The sequence below is a fragment of the Aquarana catesbeiana genome, linkage group LG09, assembly GCF_042186555.1.
Source record: "Aquarana catesbeiana isolate 2022-GZ linkage group LG09, ASM4218655v1, whole genome shotgun sequence".
Lineage (NCBI taxonomy): Eukaryota > Metazoa > Chordata > Amphibia > Anura > Ranidae > Aquarana > Aquarana catesbeiana.
In genome coordinates, this window is record NC_133332.1 from 167476882 (window position 1) to 167491985 (window position 15104).

Consider the following 15104-nt stretch of genomic DNA (forward strand, 5'->3'; position numbering starts at 1 on the left):
GATTAACCCAGTGGCTTGCGCGTTGGTCCTCCAAGGGGGAGGGGATGTTGAAGAGGGGTGTACTGTCAGGGCTGGCTTAGCCCTTCCTTCTCTGTGCTGGCAGCTCAGCTGTCAGCTAATTGTCAGCTCTCATATCTCTCCACAGTTAACCAGCTGTTGTGGATTTGCTTGTCAGTCCCGCCTACTTAAAGATCTACAGCTCACTTCATTCCTGCCTTTGCCTTGGTCACATCGCAAGAAACCATCTCCTGCGTTCCTGTTTAAAGACTGGCTTTGCTGACATCCCTTCTGGCTCCTTATCCTGCTTGCTGTTTCTCTACTTGGATCCCTGACTTCTGGCCTGGCTGATTACCCGATCTGGTTACTGAACTCTGGCTTGGCTGATTACCTGATCCGGTTGCTGGACTCTGGCTTGGCTGACTACCCGATCCGGTTACTGGACTCTTGCTATGCTTTGACTACGCTTACTCTATTTACCTTTTTATTTTTATTAATAAACAAGTTTGATTTTACTGTACTTCTGTCTCGGTCTGGTTCATGGTTTCTGACAGTAGGCGAAGGCCATGAATTCAGAAGATACAGTCAATCCACTTGTTGGTAATATAAGTTTATCTTGGTCTCATCAGACCACAGACCACAGGACATGGTTTGTGGGCTTTCTTGTGCATCATCTTTAGAAGAGGCTTCCTTCTGGGATGACAGCCATGCAGACCAATTTGATGCAGTGTGCAGTGTATGGTCTGAGCACTGACAGGCTGACCTCCCACCCCTTCAACCTCTGCAGCAATGCTGGCAGCACTCATACGTCTATTTCCCAAAGACAACCTCTGGATATGATGCTGAGCATGTGCACTCAACTTTTTTGGCTGACCATGGCGAGGCCTGTTCTGAGTGGAACCTGTCCTGTTAAACCGCTGTATTGTCTTGGCCACTGTGCTGTAGCTCAGTTTCAGGGTCTGGGCAAACTTCTTATGGCCTAGGCCATCTTTATGTAGAGCAACAATTCTTTTTTTCAGGTCCTCAGAGAGTTCTTTGCCATGAGATGCCATGTTAAACTTCCAGTGGCCAGTATTAGAGAGTGAGAGAGATAACACCAAATTTAACACACCTGCACCCCATTCACACCTGAGACCTTGTAACGCTAACGAGTCACATGACCCCGGGGAGGGAAAACGGCTAATTGGTCCCAATTTGGACATTTTCACTTAGGGGTGTACTCACTTTTGTTTCCAGCGATTTAGACATTAATGGCTGTGTGTTGAATTATTTTTAGGGGACTGCAAATTTACACTGTTATACAAGCTGTACACTCACTAATTTACATTGTAGCAAAGTGTCATTTCTTCGGTGTTGTCACATGAAAAGATATAAGAAAATATTTACAAAAATGTGAGAGGTGTACTCACTTTTGTGACATACTACATCTATAACAAGCAAAATGCCTAGCAAATAAACAGCCTATGGTCTGTAACAGTAGAAATACACTTAAAAGTTACTTAGCTCCAGTTACTGTGTTCGTGATCTCCGTTGACAGCTCGGGCTTCTTCTTTAGGAGATCAGGTACCTTCTTCTTGGCTGATTACAGATGAGTATTTTGGTGTTAATCCATGTTGAGTGGCTTCCACTATCAGTCTCTACTGCTCCTTTTATTTGGGCTTTTGTTTACCAGTTTGCTGACAATGGTTACAAACTCGTTTATCTTAACAACCAAACTGCCAAGTGTCACCAGTTCCCATTGTTACCAAGGCATTCGTTTGAGAAACATTCTCAGACAAACCTGATCTCTGATAAAAACTAGTCTGATTGCTAGTCTAGCACAGTCTTAAAGAAAAATTGTATATTTTATATCAAACGCAATACATTCCGCCCTTGATTTTTCTCTCAGACTACACACAAAAAATCTCTTCATTACTAACAACTCATTCTACACATTCATTTCCTTGAATGCAACCCCCTTCCATATTTATCTCACTGAGAAGGTGTTTCAGTCTTTGGCTAAAAGTTCATTAGAAAGTCCATTCTAAAATTCTTTAGAAACAAGTCCAGGCTTGTACTACATCAAAGGCCTTGCTCGCCACAGCTCTTGCGGTCTTCCATCATTCTGTCCATCATGTAACCACTTTTCTCTGGTCTTTCTATGGATCAAATCGGAGACAGCCTGTGGAGTGGAAAACAAAGTGGATTATCTGTTCCTTCTAATAATACATAAACAGTAGACCCCAGGCCTTCAGCTACAATCTTCTCTAACTAGCTTCTTGCCTAGATCTCTGACCAACACTTTGCCACCTGCCTGTATCCACTTCTGACCCTCCCAAAGAACATCAATAGGGAGGAGAGGAAATATACTGATATTTCCCAGAAAATCACTGCTGTTTATTTTTGGAAGGTTTGATGTTATATAGCCTCACTTTCTCCCCCTCCTAAGAAGTATCCACTAACCAGTCAGAGTCCCAGCCACTGTCTTGAAGCTCATCTGCCAATACAAATATAACTTCAAACATTCCTGCCAGATTCCCTCTAATTCCTAGATAGGCTTCAGATTCAGATAAGTCACTCTTGGTTTCTATGTCATGGGAAGCAGTAACATGGTACCTGTTAAGCCCTGTTCTTTCAAGAACCTTACATATATACTGAACTCTGCACTCCAGCTGTGGAATCTGTGCCCCAGCACCTACCATTCTCTCATATGATGTGCTTTTGGCTATTGGCCTTGAATTTAACAACATTATTGCCTGTGTGAGGACCCGATCCCACCCCCTTAGTGTATGTGTGGGTGTAAGCTTGCGTATCTGGTCCTTCAATAGCCCATTGTATCTTTCAATCAAACCAGCTGCCTGTGGATGGTATGGGATGTGGCACAACCAGTACACTCAAGAATCTTTGGCCCGTTGCTTTATTGTTGATCCAGTGAAGTGTGAGCTGTTATCACTTTGGACTTGTTTGGGACAACCATAAGCAACAACAAGTTTATGGAGCAGTTGAAGCATTGGGACTTGATCTGCACCTTTGCAAGGATGAACAAACATAAGTCCTGAATAGGTGTCCACTGCAGTACAACAATATCTCAGTCCATTGTTTCCCCGGGGCAGGTGACCGATGAAGTCAATCTGCCATATCTCTGCAGGTCTCTCTCCCCTCCTAATCGACCCAGTGGAGTACTTTTGCAATGGCCATTGTCGCACTTCTGCACACACTGTACAGTTTCCTATTACAGTCTTTATCATGTCCATGGACATACAGTGGGGACGGAAATTATTCAGACCCCCTTAAATTTTTCACTCTTTGTTATATTGCAGCCATTTACTAAAATCATTTAAGTTCATTTTTTTCCCTCATTAATGTACACACAGCACCCCATATTGACAGAAAAACACAGAATTGTTGACATTTTTGCAGATTTATTAAAAAAGAAAAACTGAAATATCACATGGTCCTAAGTATTCAGACCCTTTTCTGTGACACTCATATATTTAACTCAGGTGCTGTCAATTTCTTCTGATCATCCTTGAGATGGTTCTACACCTTCATTTGAGTCCACCTGTGTTTGATTATACTGATTGGACTTGATTAGAAAAGCTACACACCTGTCTATATAAGACCTTACAGCTCACAGTGCATGTCAGAGCAAATGAGAATCATGAGGTCAAAGGAACTGCCTGAAGAGCTCAGAGACAGAATTGTGGCAAGGCACAGATCTGGCCAAGGTTACAAAAAAATTTCTGCTGCACTTAAGGTTCCTAAGAGCACAGTGGTCTCCATAATCCTTAAATGGAAGACGTTTGGGACAACCAGAACCCTTCCTAGAGCTGGCTGACCGGCCAAACTGAGCTATCGGGGAGAAGAGCCTTGGTGAGAGATAAAGAAGGTAAAGAAGAACCCAAAGATCACTGTGGCTGAGCTCCAGAGATGCAGTTGGGAGATGGGAGAAAGTTGTAGAAAGTCAACCATCACTGCAGCCCTCCACCAGTCGGGGCTTTATGACAGAGTGGCCCGACGGAAGCCTCTCCTCAGCGCAAGACACATGAAAGCCTGCATGGAGTTTGCTAAAAACACCTGAAGGACTCCAAGATGGTGAGAAATAAGATTCTCTGATCTGATGAAACCAAGATAGAACTTTTTGGCCTTAATTCTAAGAGGTATGTATGGAGCAAACCGGAGACAGCTCATCAACTATCCAATACAGCCCAACAGTGAAGCATGGTGGTGTCAGCATCATGCTGTGGGGGTGTTTTTCAGCTGCAGGGACAGAACGACTGGTTGCAATCGAGGGAAAAATGAATGCGGCCAAAAACAGGGATATCTTGGACGAAAACCTTCTCCAGAGTGCTCAGGACCTCAGACTGGGCCGAAGGTTTACCTTCCAACAAGACAATGACCCTAAGCACACAGCTAAAATATAGAAGGAGTGGCTTCACAACAACTCCGTAACTGTTCTTGAATGGCCCAGCCAGAGCAATGACTTAAACCCAATTGAGCATCTCTGGAGAGACGTAAAAAAAATGGCTGTCCAGCAATGTTTACCATCCAACCTGACAGAACTGGAGAGGATCTGCAAGGAGGAATGGCAGAGGATCCCCAAATCCAGGTGTGAAAAGCTTGTTGCATCTTTCCCAAAAAGACTCATGGCTGTATTAGATTAAAAGGATGCTTCTACTAAATACTGAGCAAAGGGTCTGAATACTTAGGACCATGTGATATTTCAGTTTTTCTTTTTTAATAAATCTGCAAAAATGTCAACAATTCTGTGTTTTTCTGTTAATATGGGGTGCTGTGTGTACATTAATGAGGAAAAAATGAACTTAAATGATTTTAGCAAATGGCTGCAATATAACAAAAAGTGAAAAATTTAAGGGGGTCTGAATATTTTCCGTCCCCACTGTATATATCCCATCAGGTTCCTTTACTGGGAACACCAGAGACAAGAAAGGATTTACACAGGTCTAAGGACCCCTATTCTTAACAGTTCTTGAATAGTCTCCCCAATTCCTTTGTGGCCTCCAGGAAGTCTGTACTGCTTGAGACAGACTGGCTTCTCTGGTGGAGGAATGTAGACAGAAGTCCATTTCGCATGACCTCTGACCACAGTCTTCACCGCCCAAACCAGATACACTTTATCATGATACCCAAATGTGAATGTACTCCATTCAATCTGAATAGACTGACCTTAAAGTACATCCATCCCAAGAATATTTTCGGGTAACTCTGATACCAAAACATTTGTCCAAAATCCTGGTCCCTTGCCAATAGCCATTTACATCCGTGTCCTAACTGCTGGTGTGGTTTGCCCTCCAAAACCTTCTACATAAATCAATTCTCATTTGTGATGGGAAGGATTTCCCTGCAAAAGTGTAACTTCAGGAACAGGTACATACGGGCGACGGTCTCCTGCTATCACTGCCCTCACTGCTTTTACAGGAGACCCACCTTCCCTTCATAAAGGACAAGGAACCTCCCAATCCCCTTTTCTGGGTCTCTTTAACTCCTCCCCAGGATAAAGGGATTTGGGTTTGGGTTCATGTGCAGTGTTGGGAATTGGTTTGGGGCTAACAGGAGGGGTCTGTTCTGTTTTCTTTAAATCTAGGCTGATGTTATCTTCAATAGGAGTAGTGTTTCTAACCATGACAGTTTTCCCCACTAAATGTTTCCACCTCTTCAGCATTTCTACAGTAGAAATCTAATCTATGTCATCTTTAGGTACTCCTGTCTTTAATAGGTCCACCCACATTTCTTTCCTAGAAATAACTAGCCTGGTTTTCTCTTCACCTCCTGTCTTCTCTACCCCATTCCCTTTCTTCTCTGTTCTTTTCTGCTTGTATTGTTCCTGTCTGGCTTTGACCTGCTCTACTGACCTGACAGGTTTTGTTTTAGTCTCCTCCAGCTCCCCCAACTGTCTTAAGAGGGTAGTGGCTTCATGCATCTTGCTGTTTAATCCCAGGCCTCCCAGTAAGGACAATAAAGGAGCCCTGAGATTAAATGGCGCAGACTTCATGAGCTTGGAGCGCATAGCAGACATAAAGGGTTCCATATCTGGACCCATCCATTCTGGAAATGTATTTAATCCGGTTATACAACCCATCTCGCATAACCTGGAAATACCCTCTCCTATTGTTCTCCAGGAGTAATTATTTTCCAGGTCACTAGGACTAGCGTATACTCGGACTATTCCATCTTTCACGAGGTCTAACATTGAAAAATTCACACTAAACTCTTGGGCTTTTTGCATTTTCTGACGCAATTGTGGATCATGGGTTAACACTCCCATAGCCACTGCTTCCTTACCTGACAAAACAACACTGTACGCCCCTTCATCCCACAAGTGTAGGAGCCAACTCAATAGGGGCTCCCCGGACCTTTGTTTGTATTGTTTTGACAGCTCATGGAGTTCAGTTTGTGTAAACTCTTGTACTTCTTCAAATTCCACATCTCTGGGGTTGCAATAATGCACCTCCCCATCTGCCATATCCTCTCTATCATGTTGCCTTTTCCTATGCTTTGTAATGAGAGATCTGGCACACTTTTTCTTTCCCACTAGCAGATCATCATTAGAAAAATCAAGCTATATCTCCTCATCCTCACTATCATTTGAGGAGAGCACATCCTCACAATCCCAGTTTTGAGATGTGACAATGGCACGTACCCTGGCTTTACTAACAGGTTTACGGCCTTTCCTTTTCCTTAAGGCATTAATAAATTTGGTCATGAGGGCTGCACACTGCTCTTGAAAATCCTCAGCCTGACTAGCAGTTGAATGAAAACATTCTGAAGCAACTGCTAGCTGGTCTTTTAATATCTTAACTTCTGCTCCTACCTTCTCCCTTTTATGTGATTCAGTATAAATAGCATTAATGAAGTACCAACCCACTGTGGACACTGTCCTCTTCTCTTTTTTACTTAAATCCAACCCCTTAAGGCTAAAATCTACAAAATGATCTGAGATGTTATCACCCCTAGTCATATTCAAGGGAGAAGCATACTTTACAAATTCTTTAGCAAGAGGCTCCCACTCATTGTTTCTGGCCCAGATAGGTAAGCTGCACAGTTCCTACTGGCCACCTGAACCCTCTGCAGCCTTGCTTTACTAAACAGCTTATGCAGCATTTTTACCTAGCACAAGCTACACAACATACCACAGAAAAAACAGGTCTGCTTCAGTTGAACCTTAGCACAATCCTGGCATGAGCCCCCAATGTTTTGCTTGCGTCTATCTAGCAAGGTTACTTTGTGATATAAGCAAGGAAGCTGAGACCTCTGCAGTGTGTAAATGTGCTTTTACTATACAGAAATGCTGTACGTACAAAACTATTACAACTATTAGGAATACAAATCAAGACTTACAGATATCTATAACAAACAAAATGCCTAGCAAATAAACAGCCTATGGTCTGTAACAGTAGAAATACACTTAAAAGTTACTTAGCTCCAGTTACTGTGTTTGTTATCTCCGTTGACAACTAGGACTCAGGCTTCTTCTTTAGGAGATCAGGTACCTTCTTGGCTGATAACAGATGAGTCTTTTGGTGTTAAACCATGTTGACTGGCTCCCAGCTTATGCCTGGCAACCTTTATATAGCTCAGGTTGTTTTCTGTAACAACTGACTAACAGTCATTCTTTCAGTTTGAGAGACCCTCTCTTACCTGTTTACTGTAGCTATAGAGACAATAGCCTTTTCAAACTGTCAATTGAATACAACAATGGTATCTACATTCCCATTGTGTCCGACAGCATTTGTTTGATAAGTTCTGTGTCTGAATGCTGTTCCAGTGTTATAATAAAAAAATAAATGATATTTTATACCAAACACGACACATTTGTAAGCCCTGAAAACTTTCCAAAGTCTAAAATGGTGGACATGACATGCCTCGGCGAATTCTCTGTGTCCCGCAATAACAAACTCATATAGTCCGCATAAAGTAGGATGTTCTCATGTAATGTACCATGCTGGAATCCCTTTATATGTTAATTGGCCCTAATTTGTGCCGCTAGCGGCTCTATTACCAAGGCAAACAACAGTGGTGAGAGGGGGCAGCCCTGTCTGGTACCCCTTCCTAAATCAAATGGGGTGGATAGTTTGCCCCCTTCCCATATACTGGCCTGTGGGCAATAGTACAAAAAGCAGACCCAGGATGGATATAAAAACTGGACCAAACCCAAAACTTTCTAACACGGCCCACAAGTACCCTCATTCAACACTATCAAATGCTTTGTTGGCATCTAACGACAACAAAGCCCACACATTATCTGCTGGGGTTTGCATGTTGACAAGCAACCTTCTAAGATTAATAGCCGTAGATTTGTTGGGCATGAAGCCTGCCTGGTCAGCATGAATTATGTCAGTAATGACAGTGTTTAGCCCCCTGGCCAGAACCTTAGCCAATATTTTAATGTCTGATTGAAGAAGAGATATAGGCCTATAGGAAGTGGGTTTTGTGGCAACCTTATCTAGTTTCAATTATAGGATAATGCTGGCCCTTGACAGTGATAAAGGTCATTTTTGTCTAGACCGAGCCTCATTGTATACCTTAAGCAACCGCGACAGCAGAAGTTCAGAATACATTTGGTACAATTCCATGGGTAGCCCATCATACAATGGGGTTTTGGAGTTAGGGAACATTCCAACTGCCTCCTGTAGCTCCTCTAATGTAAAAAGGGCCTTTAGACGTATCCGCTGAGAATCTGACAAAGGTGAACTAGCTACACATTATACAATGTTTTTTGTTCTAGATTTAAGATTCAAGGTTTAGATTTACCTTCAACTATGTTGTGCAAGGGGCGTGCCTGATTGCATACAATTTGGAAGTGTTTAGGTTTGACCTCATATTATACAGTTTTGGTAAATCTAAAGGAAAGTTAAACAAGAAAGTTGTATAATCTGTAGCCAGTTTTACTTTTCATCCCTAGACCCAACGCTGCTAGTTAATTCTCAAACTATGCTGTACTAACACACTGTCACTTTATTGTTTTACTGGGCAAATGTTGCTGCCACTCTCATTGTTGCAGCATTCTGAAAAAAGGCATTGTGCCTGTTTCAGCCTCCCTGTCCCCAGCTTCTGCATGCCTGGTAAGACCAACCAGTATCCTCCTATCCCAACTGAGGTTAGAAGAGGTGGTACAAGATAGTTGGCCTAGAGGGCCAGGTGGAGTAAATTCAGAAATTTTAGATCTTGTTTTCTACATTTAATTGAAAATGGATTGCGTATTACATGTTGTCAATTCAGATCTTGCAGGCTTAGTTAAATACTTATTTTTTCTTTGTTCCTGAACAACACAGTTCAAAAACATCAATAAAGGAAAGAAAACAAACATTATTGATTCCATGCTGCGCATGTTGGAGCAATATTCAAGTAACCTAGAAGATTTAATACGTGAAAGAACAGAAGAACTGGAGATAGAAAAACAGAAAACTGAAAAGCTCTTAACACAAATGTTACCTCCGTGAGTGATTTCATTTATATTGCACAAAAGTACCTTATTACTGTGATAAAGATCGAGAAAAGTCCCCCTAGATTTATTACCGAGGAAGACTTGGTGATAAATACCTTTTTTGGTGAAAAACTGAGAGCCAGGAAGCTACCACTTTACAAGTAATCAGACATACCTGCAGGATTGCCCATACTGTAAAAGCATTCATAGCAGTATAGTCAGTGTTTATCTGGCGCTCCAGATGGAGTGATCCTTAGGGGTATAGTCTGAGGCTGTAATAGCTAGATGGTGATGTATCCATAGAAAGGGGCATTTAGGGTTAAAAAGGAAGGCAGCCATCCTTCAGAGTGTGTCCAGAACGCTGCAAGACATGTAAGGAAAAAACAGGGAGGGGGAGGTGCCGACCTGAGTGTAGTATTAAAATGATGACTTTAATAGGATAAGATTAAAAACACTTACAAGATGATAGAAGATGCATGCTTGTCAAAGTAAAGTGCAGTCCTGGCATTCCACATGGCTCTGTGGGTCCCACAGCTGTTCAAGATAGCTGGAAAGGACTGAGCAGCTGGCTGGAATGGATCACAGTGTTTCTCCAGGAGCAAAGGAACCAAGCAGCTCCACACAGACCAGCATGGGCCGTGGAACAGGAAGTGATGTCACCGGCATGTGATTGGACCTAGGCAGGGCTGGAATCTTGTCAATCAGCGTTGCAGTGATGAAAGGCTACGTGCTTGGAGCTGACTGCTCCTCCTATTGGCTTCAAGGCAAATTTCCATGCTGGTCTGTGTGGAACTGCTTGGTTGCTTTGCTCCTGGAGAAACACTGTGATCCATTCCAGCCAGCTGCTCAATCCTCTCCAGCTATCCGGAACAATGGTGGGATCCACAGAGCCATGTAAAATGCCAGGACTGCACTTTACTTTGACGAGCATGCATCTTCTATCATCTTGTAAGTGTTTTTAATCTTATCATATTAAAGTCATCATTTTAAAACTACACTCAGGTCGGCGCCTCCCCCTCCCTGTTTTTTCCTTACATGTAAAGCATTCATAGGGTGCTTTGCAGCATGTGGCTCCTCCCTTGACCATCTGGGGGATTCATTATCACCTATAGGACTGTATTTTTGTGCACAGATAAATCAAAAAAGAACTATGACACACAGAGAAAAATATTTTGGAGGCATGCAACTGCCACACCAAATTTACTAAGTTTTAGACCCTTTTTTACATTGGTGCTTTCATCGTACATTTTTTATCTATCAACAGATAGATGAAAAAAGGACAGCACCAAAACATTGCAAATATTGGAGATGTCATATTTGCTGGCATGCACTATGGTGGAATGCAACACATGTTTGTTACCTTAGTGCATTGAGGTGCTATTCAAAATGAATGGCACCACAATGCATCAACATATGCATTGTGTGTTACCGTGCATTGCAGTAATGCATGCAGTAATGTGTGTGTTACCACAATGCATAGATGTAAATTAGTCCTAATGAAGCAGAGGTTAGGCTTGGTTCACACTTTTGCTTGATGGTAATGCAGGCATTCACACAAAACACATCAGTTATGTTGGTACAGTGCGGGGTCATTCATTTTGAATAGCATCCCAATGACCTTGCTAGCAAACATGCATTGCAGTGTGCAAAGACGTGCATAATTGTTTTCAGTGAAAAGATTTGAAAAACAATCATTTTTTTTTTTTACTGTGCCAAAAAAATTGCCCCTTACAAGCTTTGTTATATTAATACTGGTATGTAAGCAGCTTTCAATAATCAAAATAATTGAATGGTGCGTTCAATGCATTTTATTTTCAATTCACCTATGTGGGAAGTATAACCTTTGACTCTGTCTATTGAGATCATAGGTTTCCTCCCATAGGTGCCTCTGCACAACCTTAAAAAGCCTTCATTTCTCTCCAGTCTTTTCTTCTCACATCACGTTTATATGTCACTGCTGCTTATCACAGTACATCACCGTGATAAATTAGCATCTTAAGCAGATAGAAACTTTTCAACAGGCAGTGCTGAAAAATCACTGTGATAAGTGGGGAAAAGAAAAAAAGATGATAATTCTAAGGCCGCGTACACACGGGCGGACTTTTCGTCCGGAATGGTCCGACAGACTTTCTGGCGGACTTTCGACGGAGTTTTGACGGACTTCCGACGGACCTTTTAACGACCGGACTTGCCTACACACAATCACACCAAACTCCAACGGATTCGTACGTGATGACGTACACCGGACTAAAATAAGGAAGTTGATAGCCAATAGCTGCCCTAGCGTCCGTTTTTGGCCATCGGACTAGCATACAGACGAGCAAATTTCTGGGTCCGTCGGAGTTACAGCATAAAGATTGGAAGCATGTTCCAAATCTAAAGTCCGTCAGATTTTTGACTGGAAAAGTCAGTTGAAGGTCCGATGAAGCACACACACGATCGGATTGTCCGCCGGACTCGGTCCGTCGGACCAGTCTGATAGAAAAGTTTGCTCGTGTGTACGCTGCATAAGTGTTTAATTTGGAAAGCATGTACTACATATTTCCAGCAGAAATGTTATATTACGATATGTGGTTCCCAATATTATTCATGACATGCCTTCTTTCTACTGCTTGGTTTTCAGATCTGTGGCAGATGCACTGAAAACAGGCTGCACAGTAGAACCTGAAGAGTTTGATGAAGTTACCCTATACTTCAGTGATATAGTGGGTTTTACCACGATATCAGCTATGAGTGAGCCCATTGAGGTAGTCGACCTTCTCAATGATCTGTACACATTATTTGATGCGGTCATAGGAAATCATGATGTATATAAGGTGAGTTATGAGTTGTCTATAACAACTGTAGCTATGGCAGCTATGGCAGGGAATTTGAGACATTTGAGATCACTTTAAACATGATCAATCACCAATCATTTTTTATATTATGTTTGAGCAAAAAGAACATTTGTAACACTTTAATACCATTTTTATAGCTGGAAAAGACATCCTTCTTAGAAAGCTACAAGAATGCCTAGAGAATATGAGCTTGATTTAGCCCCATTCACATGTGGGTGTTTCGTAGTTTGAAGCTCCAAATTGCTCAACAAGTCAATCCCATTCAGGTGTCTGTAGTTCAACACCTGAAGCTCAAATAAAGTTACATAAGCTACTGGAGTGTTTTTGGCCCCATTGACTTCAATGGGAGCGTGTAAAAATGTGCAGTATGAATATTTTTATCTATAATAGTGAGTGAAGCACTGTATAATTAAATCCTCTCCCTAAATTATACAATCAAAAAAAAAAAAAAAGGTGACATGTATCTTAAAAGCTAAATCTGTGAAAAAATGTACAATATAACAAAAACATCAGAAAGCAAATAAACAATGTGAAACAGTATAATACAGCAAACATAGTTCTTGAAATATATATCCCAAAGATATTGCAAATATAGTGCAAATTGTCCAATTGTCCAAAATAACAGTCCCATACACCATCCAATCTTCATGTGACAACAATGTTCAGCTAATGCAACAAATTTCTTCCATGTGCGTACGCGTAGCACCGATCTGCTCACCACCAAAGCTCCCCTCTGGGTGCCCTCTGGGTGACCTGGTTTGATTGACCACACTAATAACAGGTGGTTATTAATATAAGGATGTATCATAGCTTGCATCCAGGGTCATTCTTCATACTGGTCATAGTTACATAGTAGGTGAGGTTGAAAAAAGACACAAGTCCATCAAGTTCAACCTATGTGTGTGATTATGTGTCAGTATTACATTATATATCCCTGTATGTTGCGGTCATTCAGGTGCTTGTCTAATAGTTTCTTGAAGCTATCGATGCTCCCCGCTGAGACCACCGCCTGTTGAAGGGAATTCCACATCCTTGCCGCTCTCAGAGTAAAGAACCCTCTACGTAGTTTAAGGTTAAACCTCTTTTCTTCTAATTTTAATGAGTGGCCACGAGTCTTGTTAAACTCTCTTCTGCAAAAAAGTTTTATTTCTATTGTAGGGTCACCAGTATGGTATTTGTATATTGAAATCATATCTCCTCTCAAGCGTCTCTTCTCCAGAGAGAATAAGTTCAGTGCTCGCAACCTTTCTTCATAACTAATATCCTCCAGACTATTTGGTCCCAGTATAGAACCCTGGGGAACCCCACTACCCACCCCTAACCATTCCGAGTACTCCCCATTTATGACCACCCTCTGAACCCGCCCTTGTAGCCAGTTTTCAATCCATGTACTCACCCTATGGTCCATGCCAACGGACCTTATTTTGTAAAGTAAATGTTTGTGGGGAACTGTGTCAAATGCTTTTGCAAAATCCAGATACACCACGTCTACGGGCCTTCCTTTAATCATCAATCTCTCCAATATAAAAGCAATAAAAAAGAAAAGGCCAGTGCAAACCACAAAACGACGATTTTTATTAAAAAACTTGTAATAATACACTCACATAGCAGAAAGAGTAAAAGGGCCATCCACTATGCAAAAATTCTCAGCAAGATGATGTCCCCTTCCAGCCTTTGAGAAAGCGTATTGGGGGATATGCGTCATGGCCCTGGATTCTAGGTATATGGATCTTATTAGTGTGGCAATTGCACTTTGTGTTGTAGCTGCTCTGAAAAATTGTTCTTCCTTTTTCACTATTAATAGTGTGGGGTCCTTTTATCTTATATTATATACATTTTTAGGTACGGGCTGTACTGCCGTTAAGCAACGCGTTTCAGTGCATGCGCTGTGGGGCGCACTCCTTTCTCAAGCTAAAGGGGATAGATTATGTGCGGCCTATTTAAGTGCTTCCTCTGCACTGCCACCTAATGGTAAAAACTGATACTGCAAAGGTATAACTTAAACAACTGGATAGAGGGAGGAAATTAGATTGTGGATATGCGTTTTACCAGATTATAACTTTGCCTATATTGCAGTCACCTTCCTTAACTGCTGGATGATACATCTGTATGCGTTACCACAAGTACATAGCAAATAAAATTTACACAGTTTGAAAATATAGATTAAAAAAATGCAATATATAAAAAATATATATGTATATAAAAAATTAAAAAATTATTTAAAAATATATTATTATTATTATGCATATTTGTACACATAGTGAATATAAGTGTTGTTAGGGGGATTGATAAAAATTTCATTAAATGGACATAATTAAATGAATATGACAGGAAAAAGGAAGACACTATTATACTGTTCACATGAAGATGATAGGTAGGCATACATATATACGTGTATATCTACATGCACACACACATATATGCATGCATGTGACATTATATGTAACGCCACTGGTATGATAATTAACTAAAAATACATTGATAAATGTATTGCTATGTTGGGTCATCAATAGTATTTTTTTATTTATTTTTTTAAAAAGGTTATTTTTATTTTACATTATTCTTTTAAAATTAGACGGGGTGTGGAAGCAAAAATGAATAAAAATATAATTATAAGATGGTGGAAATCTCCAACTCTTCGTTAATCCCACCAGGGTTCAGAGTGTCTAAGGAATAAATCCAGAAGGTTTCTCGTTCACATAGTCTATAGAATCTTTCTGCTACAGGAAGATTTTTGGGTATTTGCTCTATGACCCACACTTCAAGACCCTCTGTAGATTTAGCATGATGCTCACAAAAGTGGCGTGGGGCACTGTGTTTATCCCTGCCACCTTCTATCTTTCTCC

At 41.2% G+C, this 15104-nt stretch overlaps 1 protein-coding gene across 5 annotated transcripts in view; it reads left to right on the top strand.

Annotated features, from left to right (window-relative positions):
- GUCY2F (guanylate cyclase 2F, retinal) overlaps nucleotides 1-15104 on the top strand; it is a 190439-nt gene that overhangs the window by 137060 nt on the left and 38275 nt on the right. For all 5 annotated transcript variants that reach the window (XM_073599375.1, XM_073599373.1, XM_073599377.1 and 2 more), the window contains exons 13-14: nucleotides 9270-9433; nucleotides 12045-12237. In XM_073599375.1, the coding sequence (XP_073455476.1) occupies nucleotides 9270-9433; nucleotides 12045-12237 (357 nt within the window). The remainder of the gene's footprint in view (nucleotides 1-9269; nucleotides 9434-12044; nucleotides 12238-15104) is intronic.